Below are 22,904 nucleotides of genomic sequence, written 5' to 3'. Positions count from 1 at the left end.
GTACTTATCTTGATGCCAGAGAGCAAATATCCCTCTGTGCATCTCACGTACATATATATAGAATGCATCCTATTAAATGCTCTATATGAATAAAATATTTTCAGTCAGGGAATCCGACCAAGCCAACCCAGCACTGCATCTCCAGGCTGATGGCGATCGCTGGTCGCAGTATAACCACCGTATGTGTGTATATACTTTTTAGGATATCTTTCCAGCTTCCTATCAGCTGGCTCCTTGAGGGCGGCCGTATCTGGAGACGGTAACGCCACTTGATAAGCGTGTGAGCGCCTTATCACCCTAAGGGGTGTTTCCCAACGCGCCCTAATTTCTGGCGGGAAAGGGTATAACGCCAATATTTGCTATCGGGGTAACCCCACGCATCATCACACACTTCATTTTATTTTATCTGATTCAGGAAAAACTACAGGCAGTTTTTTCACTCCCACATAATACCCTTTTTTGTGGTACTTGTAGTATCAGAAATATGCAACACCTCCTTCATTGCCCTTAACGTGTGGCCCTAATGAGAAATACGTTTGTTTATTCACCGTCGACACTGGATTCAGTGTCCGTGTCTGTGTCTGTGTCGACCGACTGAGGTAAATGGGCGTTTTTAACGCCCCTGACGGTGTTTCTGAGACGCCTGGACCGGTACTAATAGTTTGTCGGCCGTCTCACGTCGTCAACCGACCTTGCAGCGTGTTGACATTCTCACGTAATTCCCTAAATAAGCCATCCATTCCGGTGTCGACTCCCTAGAGAGTGACATCACCATTACAGGCAATTTCTCCGCCTCCTCACCAACATCGTCCTCATACATGTCGACACACACGTACCGACACACAGCACACACACCGGGAATGCTCTGACAGAGGACAGGACCCACACTAGCCCTTTGGGGAGACAGAGGGAGAGTTTGCCAGCACACACCAAAACGCTATAATTATATAGGGACAACCTTATATAAGTGTTTTCCCTTATAGCATCTTTATATATATCTCAATATCGCCAAAATCAGTGCCCCCCCTCTCTGTTTTAACCCTGTTTCTGTAGTGCAGTGCAGGGGAGAGCCTGGGGGCCTTCTCTCCAGGCTTTCTGTGAGAGAAAATGGCGCTGTGTGCTGAGGAGATAGGCCCCGCCCCTTTTTCGGCGGGCTCGTCTCCCGCTATTTAGTGAATCTTGGCAGGGGTTAAATATCTCCATATAGCCTCTGGGGGCTATATGTGAGGTATTTTTCGCCAAAAAAGGTTTTCATTTGCCTCCCAGGGCGCCCCCCTCCCAGCGCCCTGCACCCTCAGTGACTGCCGTGTGAAGTGTGCTGAGAGGAAAATGGCGCACAGCTGCAGTGCTGTGCGCTACCTTTAGAAGACTGCAGGAGTCTTCAGCCGCCGATTCTGGACCTCTTCTTACTTCAGCATCTGCAAGGGGGCCGGCGGCGCGGCTCCGGTGACCATCCAGGCTGTACCTGTGATCGTCCCTCTGGAGCTGATGTCCAGTAGCCAAGAAGCCAATCCATCCTGCACGCAGGTGAGTTCACTCCTTCTCCCCTAAGTCCCTCGTTGCAGTGATCCTGTTGCCAGCAGGACTCACTGTAAAATAAAAAACCTAAGCTAAACTTTCTCTAAGCAGCTCTTTAGGAGAGCCACCTAGATTGCACCCTTCTCGGCCGGGCACAAAAATCTAACTGGAGTCTGGAGGAGGGTCATAGGGGGAGGAGCCAGTGCACACCACCTGATCGGAAAGCTTTACTTTTTGTGCCCTGTCTCCTGCGGAGCCGCTATTCCCCATGGTCCTTTCAGGAACCCCAGCATCCACAAGGACGATAGAGAAATGTGTAACACATTTTTTATTGCCGGGATCATGTAACGGATGTTCCTAGTGGATTGTGTATATGTCTCAACCTCGTCGACACTGGAGTCAGACTCCGTGTCGACATCTGTGTCTGCCATCTGAGGGAGCGGGCGTTTGATTGAGGACAGGACCCCACACAGCCCTTTGGGGAGACAGAGAGAGAGTATGCCAGCACACACCAGAGCGCTATATAATTTAGGGATTAACACTATATTGAGTGAATTTTTCCCAATAGCTGCTTGTATATACAATATTGCGCCTAAATTTAGTGCCCCCCCTCTCTTTTTAACCCTTTGAGCCTGAAAACTACAGGGGAGAGCCTGGGGAGCTGTCTTCCAGTTGCACTGTGAAGAGAAAATGGCGCCAGTGTGCTGAGAGAGATAGCTCCGCCCCTTTTTCGCTGACTTTTCTCCCGCATTTTTATGGATTCTGGCAGAGGTATTTATCACATATATAGCCTCTGGGGCTATATATTGCGATATGCCAGCCAAGGTGTTTTTATTGCTGCTCAGGGCGCCCCCCCCCAGCGCCCTGCACCCTCAGTGACCGGAGTGTGAAGTGTGCATGAGGAGCAATGGCGCACAGCTGCAGTGCTGTGCGCTACCTTGGTGAAGACTGATGTCTTCTGTCGCCGATTTTCCGGACCTCTTCTTGCTTCTGGCTCTGTAAGGGGGACGGCGGCGCGGCTCCGGGACCGAACACCTAGGCCAGTTCCATGCGGTCGATCCCTCTGGAGCTAATGGTGTCCAGTAGCCTAAGAAGCCCAAGCTAGCTGCAAGCAGGTAGGTTCGCTTCTTCTCCCCTTAGTCCCTCGCTGCAGTGAGCCTGTTGCCAGCAGGTCTCACTGTAAAATAAAAAACCTAATTATATACTTTCTTTCTAGAAGCTCAGGAGAGCCCCTAGTGTGCATCCAACCTCGGCCGGGCACAAAATCTAACTGAGGCTTGGAGGAGGGTCATAGTGGGAGGAGCCAGTGCACACCAGGTGACCTAAAAGCTTTCTTTAGTTGTGCCCAGTCTCCTGCGGAGCCGCTATTCCCCATGGTCCTTTCGGAGTTCCCAGCATCCACTAGGACGTCAGAGAAAATGGACATTTGTCCTACAATTTGAAATACATTTTACATTAAGAATATACATGAATACAACATTCAATTTGAATAATACCATATTTTGGGAGCGTGATGGATCTGACAGGCTGCATGGTCAGGGCTGTCACCGGCTCTAAGTGAACCGACAGGCTGCATGGTCAGGGATGTCACCGGTTCTAAGTGAACCGACAGGCTGCATGGTCAGGGATGTCACCGGTTTTAAGTGAACCGACAGGCTGCATGGTCAGGGATGTCACCGGTTCTAAGTGATCCGACAGGCTGCATGGTCAGGGATGTCACCGGTTCTAAGTGAACCGACAGGCTGCACGGTCAGGGATGTCACCGGTTCTAAGTGAACTAATAAGCTGCAAGGTCAAGGACCGGTTCTAAGTGAACTGACTGGCTGCATGGTCAAAGATGTCACAGGTTCCAAGTGAACAGACAGGCTGCATGCTGGGAGAAGTTAATAGATTTAAGTACATTTATATGCTACATATGGATGGATGCTTCTGGCAATGAGCGGGTGTATAAATGCCATATTACTTACAACAGTGAAACCAAACCATTTCTAATTTATTCAAGACACAAATGAACGCAGATGCCTTACCTAAAGCTATAACTGTGCAACATGTTCTACTTTATTTTTCATATACTTCAAGCCTAGCAATACATCCATGCACTACCCCATCCAAAGAAGCCGGGATCCCAACCTTGACCGGATACTTGCAGCCATCACTGACCGGTGACTTGGGTGAATCAACCAATACCATCACAGTCAGCCACACTACCACTAACTCCCAGCAGTCGCTCAAGGAGAAAGCCTGAGCTTCATGTAAAATGAGGCGCAGAAGGTGCGCTCTCACCCTTCTCACTCCTCTTGGATGGAGTACTTGAATCAACCTCTTGGAAACCTAAAGATACACTACCGTCACCTTATAGATGTACTGTGAGCTCCTATTATGTTTCCTGCACCTTGGGAACTGACAGAGTACTGAGCACACTAAGGGGCCCGTTTATTAATTGATATTTTCACCAGATAATTAGAAATTGTTACAGACAAGGCGGGTCATTCCGAGTTGATCGCTAGCTGCCGTTGTTCGCAGTGCAGCGATCAGGCTTAAAAACAGCATTTCTGTGCATGCACCGCAATGCACACACGCGACGTACGGATACAAAGCCCGTTGTGGTTGTGCACAGGTTCTACCGAAGTTTTCAGTCGCACTGACGGCCGCAAAAAGATTGACAGAAAGGGGGCGTTTCTGGGTGTCAACTGACCGTTTTAAGGGAGGGTTTGCAAAAACGCAGGCGTGTCTGGGTGTTCGCTGGGCGGGTGTACGACGTCAAATCCGGACACGAATAGGCTGAAGTGATCGCAAGCGCTGAGTAGGTTCAGAGCTACTCAGAAACTGCACAACTGTTTTTGCAGAGCTCGGCTGCACATGCGTTCGCACTTCTGCTAAGCTAAAATACACTCCCCAGTGGGCGGAGGCATAGCGTTTGCACGGCTGCTTAAACTAGCCAGCGAGCGATCAACTCGGAATGACCCCCAATATCTGCCTCGGGACCCCCTAGATACATCTAGGGGATATTGCAAATTTGAGGAAATCCACCTAAATTTACTATGGAAAAAGTGCCCAGAAGGGGTATGTTTGTTAAAAAAATATTTGTGGAATATTGCCCATTTTCGGGGGGTACTCATGAATATTAAGGATCCCCAGGATGTACCATAAAATATTGCCGAAGATCTCTCTAATATCTTCTGCGGCCCATTCATTTCCAAACGCAATGTAGCCCCTATAGGTTTTAATGGGGACTGCTAGGCTATTGGATTTACCAAGCTTCTGAATGTGGGGTGTGGTTCATCAAATCGACAGTGTCTAGGTCGACAATGTTTAGGTCGACCACTATAGGTCGACAGTCACTAGGTCGACATGGATGGAAGGTCGACAGGGTTTCTAGGTCGACATGTGCTAGGTCGACAGGTCTAAAGGTCGACATGAGGATTTATTTTTTTATTTTTTTTTGGTGTCGTTTTCTTCGTAAAGTGACCGGGACCCCAAATTAGTGCACAGCTTCGCTCGCCATGCTTCGGGCATGGTGCCTTCGCTTCGCTCGGCACACTTTACCGTTCCAATCGTAGTCCACATGGATCGTTAAGTATGAAAAAATCCCCCCCCCCCAAAAAAAGTGTGAAAAACTCGTCGACCTTTAGACCTGTCGACCTAGCACATGTCGACCTTCCATCCATGTCGACCTAGTGACTGTCGACCTATAGTGGTCGACCTAAACATTGTCGACCTAGACACTGTCGATCTTCAGACCGGATACCCTGAATGTGAACCATTTTAAGTTGATGTCAGCCTATGGTAGTCTGTGGGCTACTATACTTCTAATTATTTTCAGAGAGGGATCCTCCAGACCCCTCTCCGGTAACCCTCCCACCTTGCAACAATAAGCACACAGACACCAGACCCGGACGCAGAGTGACCGCGTAACCTACCACTCTGCTTCCAGCTCTTATCCTGGACGGCCTCTTATCAGAGCCTGACTCCCAACAAGAAATTCTTACTAAATCAGAGTTAAAATTGACATTTTCACTCCAAATTTAGGCATATATTAAGCTACACCTTAAGCTTGCCATAATAACCCTTTAATCTGAGACACCTACTACTGTATGACTTAAGGGGGGTACACATGGAGAGATCCGTCCTTAACCTCTAAGCAATCTGACTGGACTGCTTAGAAATTAAGCACGGATCTCTCCGTGTGTATGCCCATAGCGAAAGCGATGGTGCGGCCCCGTGCATCGCTATGACCGGTTCTAGATTGTGCCTGGTCACACTAGTCAATCTAGTCTGGTCACACACTTCACCACTGTGTGAAGTCAACGTCCACCCCCCCCCCCCCCCCCCCCCCCTCAGCACACATTGCACTGAGTGGGGGGAGTGATGTGGGCTGAGCGGTCTGTGCTAGATCTCTCAGCAAACATCCCTATGTGTGTACCCCCCCCCCCCCCCTCACCCCCCATTAAGGCCCATACACACTGGGCGATTTCGAGCTCACAGTAGCTCACTTTTGGCATTTTGAGCTACTTTAAGCTCTAACACAGCCAGTGTGTATGGGCGGGCGATAAGTGGTGAGCGCGTTATTGCGTGTTCCTGCATCATCGCTGGCCGCCGCCGTCTGTCAGGCTGTTTGGACAGCCGAGTGAAGCACTTTCCACAGTCACCTACTACCCCGTGAACATCGCTGGACACAGGAAAAATAGCTCAGGGTGTATGCACTGAGCTATTTTCCTGCCAGCGATGTTCACGATCATCACTGTGCACACTCTCTGGGCAAAAACGCCCAGTGTGTCAAAAACGCCCAATGTGTATTAGAGATGAGCGGGTTCAGTTCCTCGGAATCCGAACCCCCCCGAACTTCACCCATTTTACACGGTTCCGAGGCAGACTCAGATCTTCCCGCCTTGCTCGGTTAACCCGAGCGCGCCCGAACGTCATCATCCCGCTGTCGGATTCTCGCGAGATTCGTATTCTATATAAGGAGCTGCGCGTCGCCGCCATTTTCACTCGTGCATTGAAGATGATAGGGAGAAGACGTGTGCAGCGTTCTCTCAGTTGTGTTCACTGTGCTGCAAATATCTGTCTCCTAAGGACCATGGGAATAGACGGGCTCCGCAGGAGACAGGGCACTTTAAGAAAGAAATAGTACTACTGGTGTGCACTGGCTCCTCCCTCTATGTCCCTCCTCCAGAACTCAGTTAAGGAAACTGTGCCGGAAGAGCTGACATTACAAGGAAAGGATTTTGGAATCCAGGGTAAGACTCATACCAGCCACACCAATAACACCGTATAACTCGTGATAAACTTACCCAGTTGAGAACAGTATGAACAACAACAGAGCATCAGACCAACCTGATGCAACCATAACATAACCCTTATGTAAGCAATAACTATATACAAGTATTGCAGAAGAAGTCCGCACTTGGGACGGGCGCCCAGCATCCACTACGGACTACGAGAAATAGATTTACCGGTAAGTAAAATCTTATTTTCTCTAACGTCCTAGTGGATGCTGGGTACTCCGTAAGGACCATGGGGATTATACCAAAGCTCCCAAACGGGCGGGAGAGTGCGGATGACTCTGCAGCACCGAATGAGCAAACACAAGGTCCTCCTCAGCCAGGGTATCAAACTTGTAGAATTTAGCAAAAGTGTTTGAACCCGACCAAGTAGCTGCTCGGCAAAGCTGTAATGCCGAGACCCCTCGGGCAGCCGGCCAAGAAGAGCCCACCTTCCTTGTGGAATGGGCTTTTACTGATTTTGGAGGCGGCAATCCAGCCGCAGAATGAGCCTGCTGAATCGTGTTACAGATCCAGCGAGCAATAGTCTGCTTTGAAGCAGGAGCACCCAGCTTGTTGGATGCATACAGGATAAACAGCGAGTCAGTTTTCCTGACTCCAGCCGTTCTGGCTACATAAATCTTCAAAGCCCTGACTACATCTAGTAACTTGGAATCCTCCAAGTCACGAGTAGCCACAGGCACCACAATAGGTTGGTTCAAATGAACAGATGACACCACCTTCGGCAGAAATTGCGGACGAGTCCGTAATTCTGCCCTGTCCATATGGAAAACCAGATAGGGGCTTTTACACGACAAAGCCGCCAATTCTGACACACGCCTAGCCGAAGCCAAGGCCAATAGCATGACCACCTTCCACGTGAGATATTTTAACTCCACGGTCTTAAGTGGCTCAAACCAGTGAGATTTCAGGAAACTCAACACCACGTTAGGATCCCAAGTTGCCACAAAAGGGGGCTGAATATGCAGCACTCCCTTTACAAACGTCTGAACTTCAGGAAGAGAAGCCAGTTCCTTTTGAAAGAAAATGGATAGGGCCGAAATCTGGACCTTAATGGACCCTAATTTTAAGCCCATAGTCACTCCCGACTGTAGGAAGTGAAGGAAACGGCCCAGCTGGAATTCCTCTGTAGGGGCCTTCCTGGCCTCACACCAAGCAACATATTTTCGCCATATACGGTCATAATGTTTTGCTGTCACGTCCTTCCTAGCCTTTATCAGCGTAGGAATAACCTCATCCGGAATGCCTTTCTCAGCTAGGATCCGGCGTTCAACCGCCATGCCGTCAAACGCAGCCGCGGTAAGTCTTGGAACAGACAGGGCCCCTGTTGCAACAGATCCTGTCTGAGAAGCAGAGGCCATGGGTCCTCTGTGAGCATTTCTTGCAGTTCCGGATACCAAGTCCTTCTTGGCCAATCCGGAACAATGAGTATTGTTCTCACTCCTCTTTTCCTTACGATTCTCAGCACCTTGGGAATGAGAGGAAGAGGAGGAAACACATAAACCGACTGGAACACCCACGGTGTCACTAGTGCGTCCACAGCTATCGCCTGAGGGTCTCTTGACCTGGCGCAATACCTTTGTAGCTTTTTGTTGAGGCGGGATGCCATCATGTCCACCTGTGGCAGTTCCCATCGATTTGTAATCTGTGTGAAGACTTCTTGATGAAGTCCCCACTCTCCCGGGTGGAGGTCGTGCCTGCTGAGGAAGTCTGCTTCCCAGTTGTCCACTCCCGGAATGAACACTGCTGACAGTGCTTGCACGTGATTCTCCGCCCAGCGAAGAATTCTGGTGGCTTCTGCCATCGCCACCCTGCTTCTTGTGCCGCCCTGGCGGTTTACATGAGCCACTGCGGTGATGTTGTCTGACTGAATCAGCACCGGTTGGTCGCGAAGCAGAGGCTCCGCTTGACTCAGGGCGTTGTATATGGCCCTTAGTTCCAGGATATTGATGTGCAGACAAGTCTCCTGACTTAACCACAGCCCCTGGAAATTTCTTCCCTGAGTGACTGCCCCCCACCCTCGGAGGCTTGCATCCGTGGTCACCAGGACCCAGTCCTGTATGCCGAACCTGCGGCCCTCGAGAAGGTGAGCACTCTGCAGCCACCAAAGAAGAGACACCCTGGCCCTAGGGGACAGGGTGATCAGCCGATGCATCTGAAGATGCAATCCGGACCACTTGTCCAACAGATCCCACCGAAAGGTCCTCGCATGGAACCTGCCGAAGGGAATGGCTTCGTATGATGCCACCATCTTTCCCAGGACTCGCGTGCATTGATGCACAGACACCTGTTTTGGTTTTAAGAGGTCTCTGACCAGAGTCACAAGCTCCTGGGCATTCTCCGCCGGGAGAAACACCTTCTTCTGGTCTGTGTCCAGAATCATGCCCAGGAAGGGCAGACGCGTCGTAGGAATCAGCTGCGACTTTGGAAAGTTCAGAATCCAGCCGTGCTGTTGCAACACCTCCCGAGAGTGTGCTACGCTGATCAGCAACTGCTCTCTGGACCTCGCCTTTATGAGGAGATCGTCCAAGTATGGGATAATTGTAACTCCTTGCTTTCGCAGAAGCACCATCATTTCTGCCATTACCTTGGTAAATATTCTCGGTGCCGTGGACAGACCAAACGGCAACGTCTGGAATTGGTAATGACAGTTCTATACCACAAATCTGAGGTACTCCTGATGAGGTGGATAAATGGGGACATGCAGGTAAGCATCCTTTATGTCCAGAGACACCATAAAATCCCCCTCTTCCAGGCTTGCAATGACCGCCCTGAGCGATTCCATCTTGAACTTGAACCTTTTCAGGTAAATGTTCAGGGATTTTAAATTCAATATGGGTCTGACCGAACCGTCCGGTTTCGGTACCACAAACATTGTGGAATAGTAACCCCTTCCCTGTTGAGGGAGGGGAACCTTTACCACCACCTGCTGGAGATATAATTTGTGAATTGCCGCTAACACTACTTCCCTTTCTATGGGGGAAGCTGGCAGGGCCGATTTGAGGTAACTGTGAGGGGGCATCACTTCGAATTCCAGCTTGTATCCCTGAGACACAATCTGTATAGCCCAGGGATCCACCCGTGAGCGAACCCACTGGTGGCTGAAATTTCGGAGACAAACCCCACCGCTCCTGGCTCCACCTGTGGAGCCCCAGCGTCATGCGGTGGATTTAGTGGAAGCCGGGGAGGACTTCTGTTCCTGGGAACTAGCTGTATTGTGCAGCTTCTTTCCTCTACCCCTGCCTCTGGCAAGAAAAGACGCACCTCGGACTTTCTTGCCTCTTTGGAGTCGATTCTATTCGGCAACTAATGAATAGCGCCGGGAATTAGCTCCCGATGCTATTCAATTCAGCAACTAGTTACGTCGGCGATGGCCCGTTCTCGCCGACAAAACAGGTTGAATTGTTGGGAGAACGGGCATTCTCCGACTTAACTCCCCGGCGCGAGGCTGATTCCCGACAGAATCAGCCTCGTGCCGGCCGCGAGGCAGCACTTTTGTCGGGTTTCTCTTCTCATCCCCCGGGGATGAGAGAAGAATTCCCGACAATTGCAGGTAATTAGTTGCTGAATTGAATAGCGTCGGGAGCTAATTCCCGGCGCTATTCATTAGTTGCCGAATAGAATCGACCCCTTTGTGATCGAAAGGACTGCATTTGGTAATACGGTGCTTTCTTCAGTTGTGAGGGAATATATGGCAAAAAATTTGACTTCCCCGCCGTAGCTGTGGAAACTAGGTCCGAGAGACCGTCCCCAAACAATTCCTCACCCTTATAAGGTAAAACCTCCATGTGCTTTTTTGAGTCGGCATCACCTGTCCATTGCAGAGTCCACAGGACCCTTCTGGCAGAAATTGACATTGCATTTATTCTAGAGCCCAGTAGGCAAATGTCTCTCTGGGCATCCCTCATATATAGGACAGCGTCTTTTATATGCCCCAGGGTCAGTAATATAGTATCCTTGTCCAAGGTATCAAGTTCCTCAGACAGAGTATCTGTCCATGCTGCTACAGCACTACACATCCAGGCCGACGCAATTGCCGGCCTTAGTAGGGTACCTGAATGTGTATAAACGGACTTCAGGATACCTTCCTGTTTCCTATCCGCAGGATCTTTTAGGGTGGCCGTAGGGCTACCTTCTTAGATAAGCGTGTCAAAGCTTTGTCTACCCTAGGGGATGACTCCCAGCGTAACCTGTCCGTTGGCGGGAAAGGATACGCCATAAGTAACCGTTTGGAAATCTGCATTTTCCTATCAGGAGAATCCCAAGCTTTTTCACATAACTCATTTAACTCATGTGAAGGGGGAAAAGTCACCTCTTGCCTTTTTTCCCCAAACATATAAACCCTCTTGTCAGGGACAGGGTTTTCCTCTGAGATGTGCAATACATCCTTCATTGCTATAATCATGTAGCGGATGGCTTTAGCCATTTTAGGCAGCAACTTTGCATCATCGCCATCGATACTGGAGTCAGAATCCGTGTCGATATCTGTGTCAACAATTTGGGATAGTGGGCGCTTCTGAGACCCTGACGCCCTCTGCGCTGTAGGATCAGGCATGGGTTGAGACCCTGACTGTCCCAAGGCTTCAGCTTTATCCAACCTTTTATGCAAGGAGTTTACATTATCATTTAACACCTTCCACATATCCATCCAATCAGGTGTTGGCGCCGTCGGCGGAGACACCACATTCATCTGCACCCGCTCTGCTTCCACATAGCCTTCTTCGTAAAACATGTCGACACAAGCGTACCGACACCCACACACACAGGGGATGCTCTATTTGAGGACAGAACCCCCACAAGGCCCTTTGGAGAGACAGAGAGAGAGTATGCCAGCACACACCCCAGCGCTATATGACCCAGGAATTACACAGTAACTTAGTGTTTACCCAGTAGCTGCTGTATACACTGATTTTGCGCTAAATTTATGTGCCCCCCCCCCCCCCTCTCTTTTTACCCTCTTACTACCATGATTCTGCAGGGGAGAGCCTGGGGAGCTTCCTCTCAGTGGAGCTGTGGAGAGAAAATGGCGCTGGTGAGTGCTGAGGAAGAAGCCCCGCCCCCTCAGCGGCGGGCTTCTGTCCCGCGATTTTGTGTAAAATAATGGCGGGGGCTCCTGCATATATACAGTGCCCAACTGTATATATGCTCTTTTATGCCAAGAGGTACTTAATTGCTGCCCAGGGCACCCCCCCCTGCGCCCTGCACCCTACAGTGACCGGAGTGTGCGGGTTTAATGTGGGAGCAATGGCGCACAGCTGCAGTGCTGTGCGCTACCTCATATGAAGACTGGAGTATTCTGCCGCCGCTTTTGACGTCTTCTTGCTTCTCACGCCGGCTTCTGGCTCTGCGAGGGGGACGGGGACGGCGGCGCGGCTCCGGGATCGGACGACCAAGGGTGCGTTCCTGTGTTCGATCCCTCTGGAGCTAATGGTGTCCAGTAGCCTAAAAAGCATGACCTATCCACAGTGAGTAGGTCTGCTTCTCTCCCCTCAGTCCCCCGTAGCAGAGAGTCTGTTGCCAGCAGATCTCTCTGAAAATAAAAAATCCTAACAAAATACTTTCTTACTAGCAAGCTCAGGAGAGCTCACTAAAGTGCACCCAGCTCGTCCGGGCACAGATTCTAACTGAGGTCTGGAGGAGGGACATAGAGGGAGGAGCCAGTGCACACCAGTATTCCTAATTCTTTCTTAAAGTGCCCTGTCTCCTGCGGAGCCCGTCTATTCCCATGGTCCTTACGGAGTCCCCAGCATCCACTAGGACGTTAGAGAAAAAAATAAAAAGGATCAGAGATGGGCTTGCACTTGAACTGCTCCATGTTTGTCCTCCTCAGAAATAATTATATGGACAAGAAAATGCAGACAGTAGTAGCAAATTCAGCGAAACCTTAACTAGCAATTGTTCAGGAAGCCTGACCATTCAAATGTGCATTAAAGAAAATGATCCAATTATTTGGTGTGGAGATATTTTATATATGCATTATAAGTAGTACACATACTTATACCATGGAATGCTTGCTTAGTCATTACAGGACTACCTAATGATTTGGTACAGAGATATTTATATATACCTTATAAGTAGTGCACACAGCTATCTACACCATGTAATTCTCATTTAGTTATTACAGGATTACCTAATGATTTGGTGTGGAGACATTTTATATATGCCTTACAAGTAGTGCATATTTTTAAACCATGTAATTCTCCAATCGTTATTACAGGATTGCCTAATGATTTGGTGCAGAGATATTTATATGTGCATGAATATATACCATGGAATGTTTATTTAACCGATACAGTAATACCTAAGAGGGCATGTATCACCTGCTTCTGACAATTGTTGTCATGCACAGATCAACTAGGTATGAAATTGAGGCATATTGCATGCAGGTCTACAATCTTATTTTTTCCTTCAGGCAAAACAGACTCACAGTGGTAATAGCCAAACAGTGGGGCAGATGTATTAAGCCTGGAGAAGTGATAAGTGGAAGGTGAAAACGCACCAGCCAGCTCCTGTCAATTTACATATTTGAGCCGACTGGCTGGTGTGTTATCACCTTGCACTTATCACTGCTTTATCACTTCTCCAGGCTTAATACATCTGCCCCATAATCACTTAAAGCTGACAGAGGGGTGGCCATGACACAACCACAGCCTGCAACACCTTACTGCTGAAACCCATCTTTAATAACATTTTGCAATGAATCAAATAGCCGTCTTTCACAATTGCTCAGCCAAAGCCCCATGACTCCAGGCCCAAAAAGGACCTACCTGCTGAGTGAGCTGTGCCCCTGAAAAACTGAGAATACTGGATGGAGGAGGAGATTAAGTAGAAATGGGAGGGGCTTAAGTAGATTTCAGTGGTATTCTGTTTACATAGCAGGAGTTTGATGTCCCTGGCAAACCTCTGATCAAATGACCTGCTGTTACAGCTACTACCTGGTCTGTAAGATTCCGATTAGGTTGGCCAATTTTTGGCCTAAATTTCATGATCCCGCCGATCTCGGGAATTAGGCCAAAAATCCCAGGACTGGACGATCCAATCCCGGGGATTGCGGGATCAGAATGCCCTTTTCGTTTTTAATGCTGGGCAGCGTTGAGAGCCCTCAGTAGGCTCAAACGCTGCCCGTGTCCCTCCTCCCGACTCCCCCTGGGCAGCGTGACGTGAAGTCAGAGGTCACGCTGCGCAGTCAGCCGCCTGTCACCCGCCACCGAGCCTGAAGGAAGAGGCCCACCTGCCCGCCCCCGTAGTATGGCAAGTTATGTGTGCGGTTCGGGGCGGGCAGACAGGAAAAAAGCCAAACCCAGGTATCCTGGGATTGACCATTTTTCAATCCCGATATCTAGGATTGAAAAAACGGCCCGGGATTGGCCATCCTAATTTTGACGCATCTGCAAGAATTTTGTTATTAATGTGAACTAACTTGTGAAATAAGCATCTATAGAGAAAGCTATGTAAACTATGTACAGTGCTCTCGCTTGACAGTGTGTTACAAATCTGGCAGAATCTATTCTCACTTGATAACTTGTTACAGATCATGCAGCATTGCTGAAACGTAGGCAAGGCACAACACACTGTTACTACTAACTGTACACTTCTTTCTGCTAAATAAATACCAACAGTATCAGTGCTGTAATACAAGACGCCGTCAATAATCACACCCTGTAGGCAGTAGGCAAGGTGATTTGATATATTACCTTTCACTCTATCACACAGATAACACAACTGACCTATTGCTTATGGAACATGCCAAGTTTTCCCACACAGACTCAAGGTCCATACACACTAGGCGATTCTAAGCTCAAAGTAGCTCACTTTTGGCGTTTTTAGCTCAAAATCACCTAGTGTGTATGGCTGGGTGATGAGCGGCGAGCGCTAATGCGTGCTCCCGCATCATTTCTTGCCTCCGCCATCCGTCGGCCTGTTTTACTGGCCGAGTGAAACACTTTCCACAGTCCCCTACTGTGGAAAGTGGTTCACCCCCGTGAACATCGCTGGGCAGGGTGAAAATCGCTCAATGTGCATGCATTGTGCGATTTTCCGCCCAGCGATGTTCACATCATCAATCTGCATACACACTGGGCAAAAACGTCCGCTGTGTATACACCTTTAAGGTCCATACACACTGAAAGATCACACACGATATCGCTCATTTTCAGCCTTCTGAGTGATATTGTGTGTGATATCGCCCAGTGTGTATGCTACTACGATGAACAATGGTTCCGCATATCGTCATCAGCCCCCTCCATCGGTTTTTGCCATCATAATTAAAGATACACCTTTGTAGACAGGACTTGTGGAAGCTACTGGGTCATGCCCCACTGACAGTACTTGGGGGGGGAATCACGGGAAATTTCAAACTATGAACGGAAAGGGGGTATTGATGGGTCGTGCCCCACTGTCACTGTGTCTGGAAAGGCAGTGATGGGTCGTGTCCCGCTGCCAGTATGTCAGGTGAAGGGGTTATGGGCCATGTCCCTCTGCCAGTATGTCAGGAAAGAAGGTGGAGGGTCGTGTCCCCCTGCCAGTATGTCAGGAGAGAAGGTGGAGGGTCGTGTCCCCCTGCCAGCATGTCAGAAGAGAAGGCGAAGGGTCGTGTCCCCTTGCCAGTATGTCAGGAGAGAAGGTGAAGGGTTGTGTCCCGCTGCCAGTATGTCAGAAAGTGCCGGGTCGTGTCCCGCTGCCAGTATGTCAGGAGAGAAGGTGACGGGTCATGTGCCGCTGCCAGTATGTCAGGAGAGAAGGTGACGGGTCATGTGCCGCTGCCAGTATGTCAGGCGAGAAGGTGACGGGGCGAGTCCCGCTGCCAGTATGTCGGGAGAGAAGATGACGGGTCGTGTCCCGCTGACAGTATGCAGGAGAGAAGGTGACGGGTCGTGTCCCGCTGCCAGTATGCAGGAGAGAAGGTGACGGGTCGTGTCCCGCTGCCAGTATGTGAGGAGAGAAGGTGACGGGTCATGTGCAGCTGCCAGTATGTCAGGAAAGACGGTGACGGGTTGAGTGCAGCTGCCAGTATGTCAGGAGAGAAGAAGGTGATGAGTCGTGTGCCGCTGCCAGTATGTCAGGAGAGAAGGTGACGGGTCGTGTGCCGCTGCCAGTATGTCAGGAGAGAAGGTGACGGGTCGTGTGCCGCTGCCAGTATGTCAGGAGAGAAGGTGACGGGTCGTGTGCCGCTGCCAGTATGTCAGGAGAGAAGGTGACGGGTCGTGTGCCGCTGCCAGTATGTCAGGAGAGAAGGTGACGGGTCGTGTGCCGCTGCCAGTATGTCAGGAGAGAAGGTGACGGGTCGTGTGCCGCTGCCAGTATGTCAGGAGAGAAGGTGGAGGTTCGTGTCCCGCTGCCAGTACGTCAGGAGAGAAGGTGAAGGGTCGTGTGCCGCTGCTAGTACGTCAGGAGAGAAGGTGAAGGGTCGTGTGCCGCTGCCAGTATGTCAGGAGAGAAGGTGACGGGTCATGTGCCGCTGCCAGTATGTCAGGCGAGAAGGTGACGGGGCGTGTCCCGCTGCCAGTATGTTGGGCGAGAAGGTGACGGGTCATGTGCCGCTGCCAGTATGTCAGCAGAGAAGGTGACGGGTCATGTGCCGCTGCCAGTATGTCAGGAGAGAAGGTGGCGGGTCGTGTGCCGCTGCCAGTATGTCAGGAGAGAAGGTGACGGGTCGTGTGCCGCTGCCAGTATGTCAGGAGAGAAGGTGGAGGTTCGTGTCCCGCTGCCAGTATGTCAGGAGAGAATGTGAAGGGTCGTGTCCCGCTGCCAGTATGTCGGGAGAGAAGGTGACGGGTCGTGTCCCGCTGACAGTATGTCAGGAGAGAAGGTGTCGGGTCGTGTCCCGCTGACAGTATGTCAGGAGAGAAGGTGTCGGGTCATGTGCCGCTGCCAGTATGTCAGGAGAGAAGGTGGAGGGTCGTGTCCCGCTGTTAGTATGCCGGGAGAGAAGGTGACGGGTCGTGTCCCGCTTACAGTATCCCGGGAGAGAAGGTGACGGGTCGTGTCCCGCTGACAGTATGCCGGGAGAGAAGGTGACGAGTCGTGTCCCGCTGACAGTATGCCGGGAGAGAAGGTGACGGGTCATGTGCAGCTGCCAGTATGTCAGGAAAGAAGGTGACGGGTTGAGTGCAGCTGCCAGTACGTCAGGAGAGAAGGTGATGAGTCGTGTGCCGCTGCCAGTATGTCAGGAGAGAAGGTGATGAGTCATGTGCCGCTGCCAGTATGTCAGGAGAGAAGGTGACGGGTCGTGTGCCGTCGCCAGTATGTCAGGAGAGAAGGTGACGGGTCGTGTGCCGTCGCCAGTATGTCAGGAGAGAAGGTGACGGGTCGTGTGCCGCTGCCAGCATGTCAGGAGAGAAGGTGGAGGTTCGTGTCCCGCTGCCAGCATGTCAGGAGAGAAGGTGAAGGGTCGTGTTCCGCTGCCAGTATGTCGGGAGAGAAGGTGACAGGTCGTGTCCCGCTGACAGTATGTCGGGAGAGAAGGTGACGGGTCGTGTCCCGCTGACAGTATGTCAGGAGAGAAGGTGATGGGTCATGTGCCGCTGCCAGTATGTCAGGAGAGAAGGTAACAGGTCATATGCCGCTGCCGGTATGTCAGGAGAGAAGGTGACGGGTCGTGTGCTGCTGCCAGTATGTCAGGAGAGAAGGTGGAGGGTCGTGTCCCGCTGCCAGTATGTCAGGAGAAGGGGTTATGGGCCATGTCCCTCTGCCAGTATGTCAGGAAAGAAGGTGGAGGATCGTGTCCCCCTGCCAGTATGTCAGGAGAGAAGGTGGAGGGTCGTGTCCCCCTGCCAGCATGTCAGAAGAGAAGGTGAAGGGTCGTGTCCCCTTGCCAGTATGTCAGGAGAGAAGGTGAAGGGTTGTGTCCCGCTGCCAGTATGTCAGAAAGTGCCGGGTCGTGTCCCGCTGCCAGTATGTCAGGAGAGAAGGTGACGGGTCATGTGCCGCTGCCAGTATGTCAGGAGAGAAGGTGACGGGTCATGTGCCGCTGCCAGTATGTCAGGCGAGAAGGTGACGGGGCGAGTCCCGCTGCCAGTATGTCGGGAGAGAAGATGACGGGTCGTGTCCCGCTGACAGTATGCGGGAGAGAAGGTGACGGGTCGTGTCCCACTGACAGTATGCCGGGAGAGAAGGTGACGGGTCGTGTCCCGCTGCCAGTATGTGAGGAGAGAAGGTGACGGGTCATGTGCAGCTGCCAGTATGTCAGGAAAGAAGGTGACGGGTTGAGTGCAGCTGCCAGTATGTCAGGAGAGAAGAAGGTGATGAGTCGTGTGCCGCTGCCAGTATGTCAGGAGAGAAGGTGACGGGTCGTGTGCCGCTGCCAGTATGTCAGGAGAGAAGGTGACGGGTCGTGTGCCGCTGCCAGTATGTCAGGAGAGAAGGTGGAGGTTCGTGTCCCGCTGCCAGTATGTCAGGAGAGAAGGTGACGGGTCATGTGCCGCTGCCAGTATGTCAGGCGAGAAGGTGACGGGGCGTGTCCCGCTGCCAGTATGTTGGGCGAGAAGGTGACGGGTCATGTGCCGATGCCAGTATGTCAGCAGAGAAGGTGACGGGTCATGTGCCGCTGCCAGTATGTCAGGAGAGAAGGTGACGGGTCGTGTGCCGCTGCCAGTATGTCAGGAGAGAAGGTGACGGGTCGTGTGCCGCTGCCAGTATGTCAGGAGAGAAGGTGACGGGTCGTGTCCCGCTGCCAGTATGTCAGGAGAGAATGTGAAGGGTTGTGTCCCGCTGCCAGTATGTCGGAAGAGAAGGTGACGGGTCGTGTCCCGCTGACAGTATGTCAGGAGAGAAGGTGTCGGGTCGTGTCCCGCTGACAGTATGCCGGGAGAGAAGGTGACAGGTCATGTGCCGCTGCCAGTATGTCAGGAGAGAAGGTGACGGGTCATATGCCGCTGCCGGTATGGCAGGAGAGAAGGTGACGGGTCGTGTGACGCTGCAAGTATGTCAGGAGAGAAGGTGACAGGTTGTGTGCCGCTGCCAGTATGTCAGGAGAGAAGGTGGAGGGTCGTGTCCCGCTGCCAGTATGTCGGGAGAGAAGGTGACGGGTCGTGTCCCGCTTACAGTATCCCGGGAGAGAAGGTGACGGGTCGTGTCCCGCTGCCAGTATGCCGGGAGAGAAGGTGACGAGTCGTGTCCCGCTGCCAGTATGTCAGGAGAGAAGGTGACGGGTCATGTGCAGCTGCCAGTATGTCAGGAAAGAAGGTGACGGGTTGAGTGCCGCTGCCAGTATGTCAGGAGAGAAGGTGACGGGTCGTGTCCCGCTTACAGTATCCCGGGAGAGAAGGTGACAGGTCGTGTCCCGCTGACAGTATGTCGGGAGAGAAGGTGTCGGGTCGTGTCCCGCTGACAGTATGTCGGGAGAGAAGGTGATGGGTCATGTGCCGCTGCCAGTATGTCAGGAGAGAAGGTAACAGGTCATATGCCGCTGCCGGTATGTCAGGAGAGAAGGTGACGGGTCGTGTGCCGCTGCCAGTATGTCAGGAGAGAAGGTGGAGGGTCGTGTCCCGCTGCCAGTATGTCAGGAGAGAAGGTGAAGGGTCGTGTCCCGCTGCCAGTATGTCAGGAGAGAAGGTGACGGGTCGTGTGCAGTCGCCAGTATGTCAGGAGAGAAGGTGACGGGTCGTGTCCCGCTTACAGTATCCCGGGAGAGAAGGTGACAGGTCGTGTCCCGCTGACAGTATGTCGGGAGAGAAGGTGCCGGGTCGTGTCCCGCTGACAGTATGTCAGGAGAGAAGGTGATGGGTCATGTGCCGCTGCCAGTATGTCAGGAGAGAAGGTAACAGGTCATATGCCGCTGCCAGTGTGTCAGGAGAGAAGGTGACGGGTCGTGTGCCGCTGCCAGTATGTCAGGAGAGAAGGTGGAGGGTCGTGTCCCGCTGCCAGTATGTCAGGAGAGAAGGTGAAGGGTCGTGTCCCGCTGCCAGTATGTCGGGAGAGAAGGTGACGGGTCGTGTCCCGCTGACAGTATGTCAGGAGAGAAGGTGTCGGGTCGTGTCCCGCTGACAGTATGCCAGGAGAGAAGGTGGAGGGTCGTGTCCCTCTGCCAGTATGTCAGGAAAGAAGGTGGAGGGTCGTGTCCCCCTGCCAGTATGTCAGGAGAGAAGGTGGAGGGTCGTGTCCCCCTGCCAGCATGTCAGAAGAGAAGGTGAAGGGTCGTGTCCCCTTGCCAGTATGTCAGGAGAGAAGGTGAAGGGTTGTGTCCCGCTGCCAGTATGTCAGAAAGTGCCGGGTCGTGTCCCGCTGCCAGTATGTCAGGAGAGAAGGTGACGGGTCATGTGCCGCTGCCAGTATGTCAGGAGAGAAGGTGACGGGTCATGTGCCGCTGCCAGTATGTCAGGCGAGAAGGTGACGGGGCGAGTCCCGCTGCCAGTATGTCGGGAGAGAAGATGACGGGTCGTGTCCCGCTGACAGTATGCGGGAGAGAAGGCGACGGGTCGTGTCCCGCTGACAGTATGCCGGGAAAGAAGGTGACGGGTCGTGTCCCGCTGACAGTATGCCGGGAGAGAAGGTGACTGGTCATGTGCAGCTGCCAGTATGTCAGGAAAGAAGGTGACGGGTTGAGTGCAGCTGCCAGTATGTCAGGAGAGAAGGTGATGAGTCGTGTGCCGCTGCCAGTATGTCAGGAGAGAAGGTGACGGGTCGTGTGCCGCTGCCAGTATGTCAGGAGAGAAGGTGGAGGGTCGTGTCCCGCTGCCAGTATGTCGGGAGAGAAGGTGACGGGTCATGTGCCGCTGCCAGTATGTCAGGAGAGAAGGTAACGGGTCATGTGCCGCTGCCAGTATGTCAGGAGAGAAGGTGACGGGTCGTGTGCCGCTGCCAGTATGTCAGGAGAGAAGGTGACGGGTTGTGTGCTGCTGCCAGTATGTCAGGAGAGAAGGTGGAGGTTCGTGTCCCGCTGCCAGTATGTCAGGAGAGAAGGTGAAGGGTCGTGTCCCGCTGCCAGTATGTCGGGAGAGAAGGTGACGGGTCGTGTCCCGCTGACAGTATGTCAGGAGAGAAGGTGTCGGGTCGTGTCCCGCTGACAGTATGCCAGGAGAGAAGGTGACAGGTCATGTGCCGCTGCCAGTATGTCAGGAGAGAAGGTGACGGGTCATATGCCGCTGCCGGTATGGCAGGAGAGAAGGTGACGGGTCGTGTGACGCTGCAAGTATGTCAGGAGAGAAGGTGACGGGTCGTGTGCAGCTGCCAGTATGTCAGGAGAGAAGGTGGAGGGTCGTGTCCCGCTGTCAGTATGCCGGGAGAGAAGGTGACGAGTCGTGTCCCGCTGCCAGTATGTCAGTAGAGAAGGTGGCGGGTCATGTGCAGCTGCCAGTATGTCAGGAAAGAAGGTGACGGGTTGAGTGCAGCTGCCAGTACGTCAGGAGAGAAGGTGATGAGTCGTGTGCCGCTGCCAGTATGTCAGGAGAGAAGGTGACGGGTCGTGTGCCGCTGCCAGTATGTCAGGCTTGAAGGTGGAGGGTCGGGTCCCGCTGCCAGTATGTCGGGAAAAAAGGTGACGGGTCGTGTCCCGCTGACAGTATGTCGGGAGAGAAGGTGACGGGTCGTGTCCCGCTGACAGTATGCCGGGAGAGAAGGTGACGGGTCGTGTCCCGCTGCCAGTATGTCAGGAGAGAAGGTGATGGGTCATGTGCCGCTGCCAGTATGTCAGGAGAGAAGGTAACAGGTCGTGTCCCGCTGCCAGTGTGTCAGGAGAGGGAGTGATGGGTTGGGTCCTGCTCCCAGTATGTCAGGAGAGGGAATGATGGTTCATGTCCCGCTCCCAGTGTGTCAGGGGTAGGGAGCATGTCCCACTGTCAGAATGTATGAGGGGGGGATGTCCTACTGACAGTATGTATGAGGGGTGGGGGACATGTACCACTGTCAGTATGTATGAGGGAGGGGGGGGGGGGGGAGATGTCCTACTGACAGTATGTATGAGGGGTGGGGGACATGTACCACTGTCAGTATGTATGAGGGAGGGGGGATGTCCTACTGACAGTATGTATGAGGGGTGGGGGGGCATGTACCACTGTCAGTATGTATGGGGGGCAGTTATATCCCACTGTATGTAAGGGGGTGGGGGCATGTACCACTATCAGTAAGTATGGGAGATGGGGTGTCATGCACCATTATTAGTATGTATGGAGGATCATGCACTACTATTAGACTGTATGGGGGGGTGGGGGTATGCAGGGTTACACAGCCCCACACATGTACAGGTCAGGGGAGTGATGTCATACCCCATTATAGCAGGGCGCTGCCATCTTCTCCCCCTCCCTCAGGAACCCCAATCACACCAGCTCCTCGGGGCTCACCTCCTGACACTTCAGCAGCCTTGCTGTCCTGCTGCCCAGAGACGAAGTCCTCCACCAACCCCCACAGCGCGCTCTGCGCCTCAGCCATTGCACTGCTGCTGCTGGAGGAACACAGCGGTGGGAACACCGCTCAGTGCATGCGCAGACCACCCACCACACAGGATGAAACCTGCGTCACGTGACAGAAAGCATGGCGAGCTCCGTGCACTAGAGACCAAAATGTGCGCAACGCCTCCTACTATATACGCTCACGTTCGTGTGGTGAAAAAAGGAGAGAGGGGGGGCTACAGAAATATGGCCGCCACCGCGCAGCTTCCTGTACTGAAGCGCAGACACTATGTTTTAGGTAGGTGCAGTTACGTGACACGGTATTCAAAATACAAAACTTTATCGACATTTTTTGTGTGTTGACATTGGACGTATAATATAGTAACACAGTACTACACTATATTAAACGTTATCTTTCCTCCTGCACAGTTACCTCCCTATTTGTCTCTGCGATCTTCATTATACAGTATGTAGTTTAATGGAAATGTGGAAACATCTTTAATAGAGACTGTATAGTGTAAAGGGACTAAATAAGTTAAGATTGTATTATTATTATTATTATTATTTTCTCTTACGTCCTAGAGGATGCTGGGGACTCCGTAAGGACCATGGGGTATAGAGGAGACATAGGCACTCTAAGACTTTATAATGTGTGTGAACTGGCTCCTCCCTCTATGCCCCTCCTCCAGACCTCAGTTAGATCCTGTGTGCCCAGAGGAGACTGGATGCACTGCAGGGGAGCTCTACTGAGTTTCTCTGAAAAGACTTTTGTTAGGTT

The 22,904-nt window shown here is 52.0% G+C and overlaps 1 protein-coding gene across 3 annotated transcripts in view; it reads right to left on the bottom strand.

Annotated features, from left to right (window-relative positions):
* MMS19 (MMS19 homolog, cytosolic iron-sulfur assembly component) overlaps positions 1-22,295 on the bottom strand; it is a 138,837-nt gene extending 116,542 nt beyond the window's left edge. For 2 of the 3 annotated variants that reach the window (XM_063962338.1, XM_063962340.1), the window contains exon 1: positions 22,079-22,295. In XM_063962338.1, coding sequence (XP_063818408.1) covers positions 22,079-22,166 — 88 coding nt within the window. In that variant the 5' untranslated portion in view covers positions 22,167-22,295. The remainder of the gene's footprint in view (positions 1-22,078) is intronic. The other variant, XM_063962341.1, reaches the window with a different exon arrangement.
* Positions 22,296-22,904: the final 609 nt, after the last annotated feature.

This window comes from Pseudophryne corroboree, chromosome 3, assembly GCF_028390025.1.
Source record: "Pseudophryne corroboree isolate aPseCor3 chromosome 3, aPseCor3.hap2, whole genome shotgun sequence".
Taxonomy (NCBI): domain Eukaryota; kingdom Metazoa; phylum Chordata; class Amphibia; order Anura; family Myobatrachidae; genus Pseudophryne; species Pseudophryne corroboree.
The sequence above is the reverse complement of the archived record's forward strand: the minus strand, read 5'-3'. Positions and strand labels throughout refer to the sequence as shown.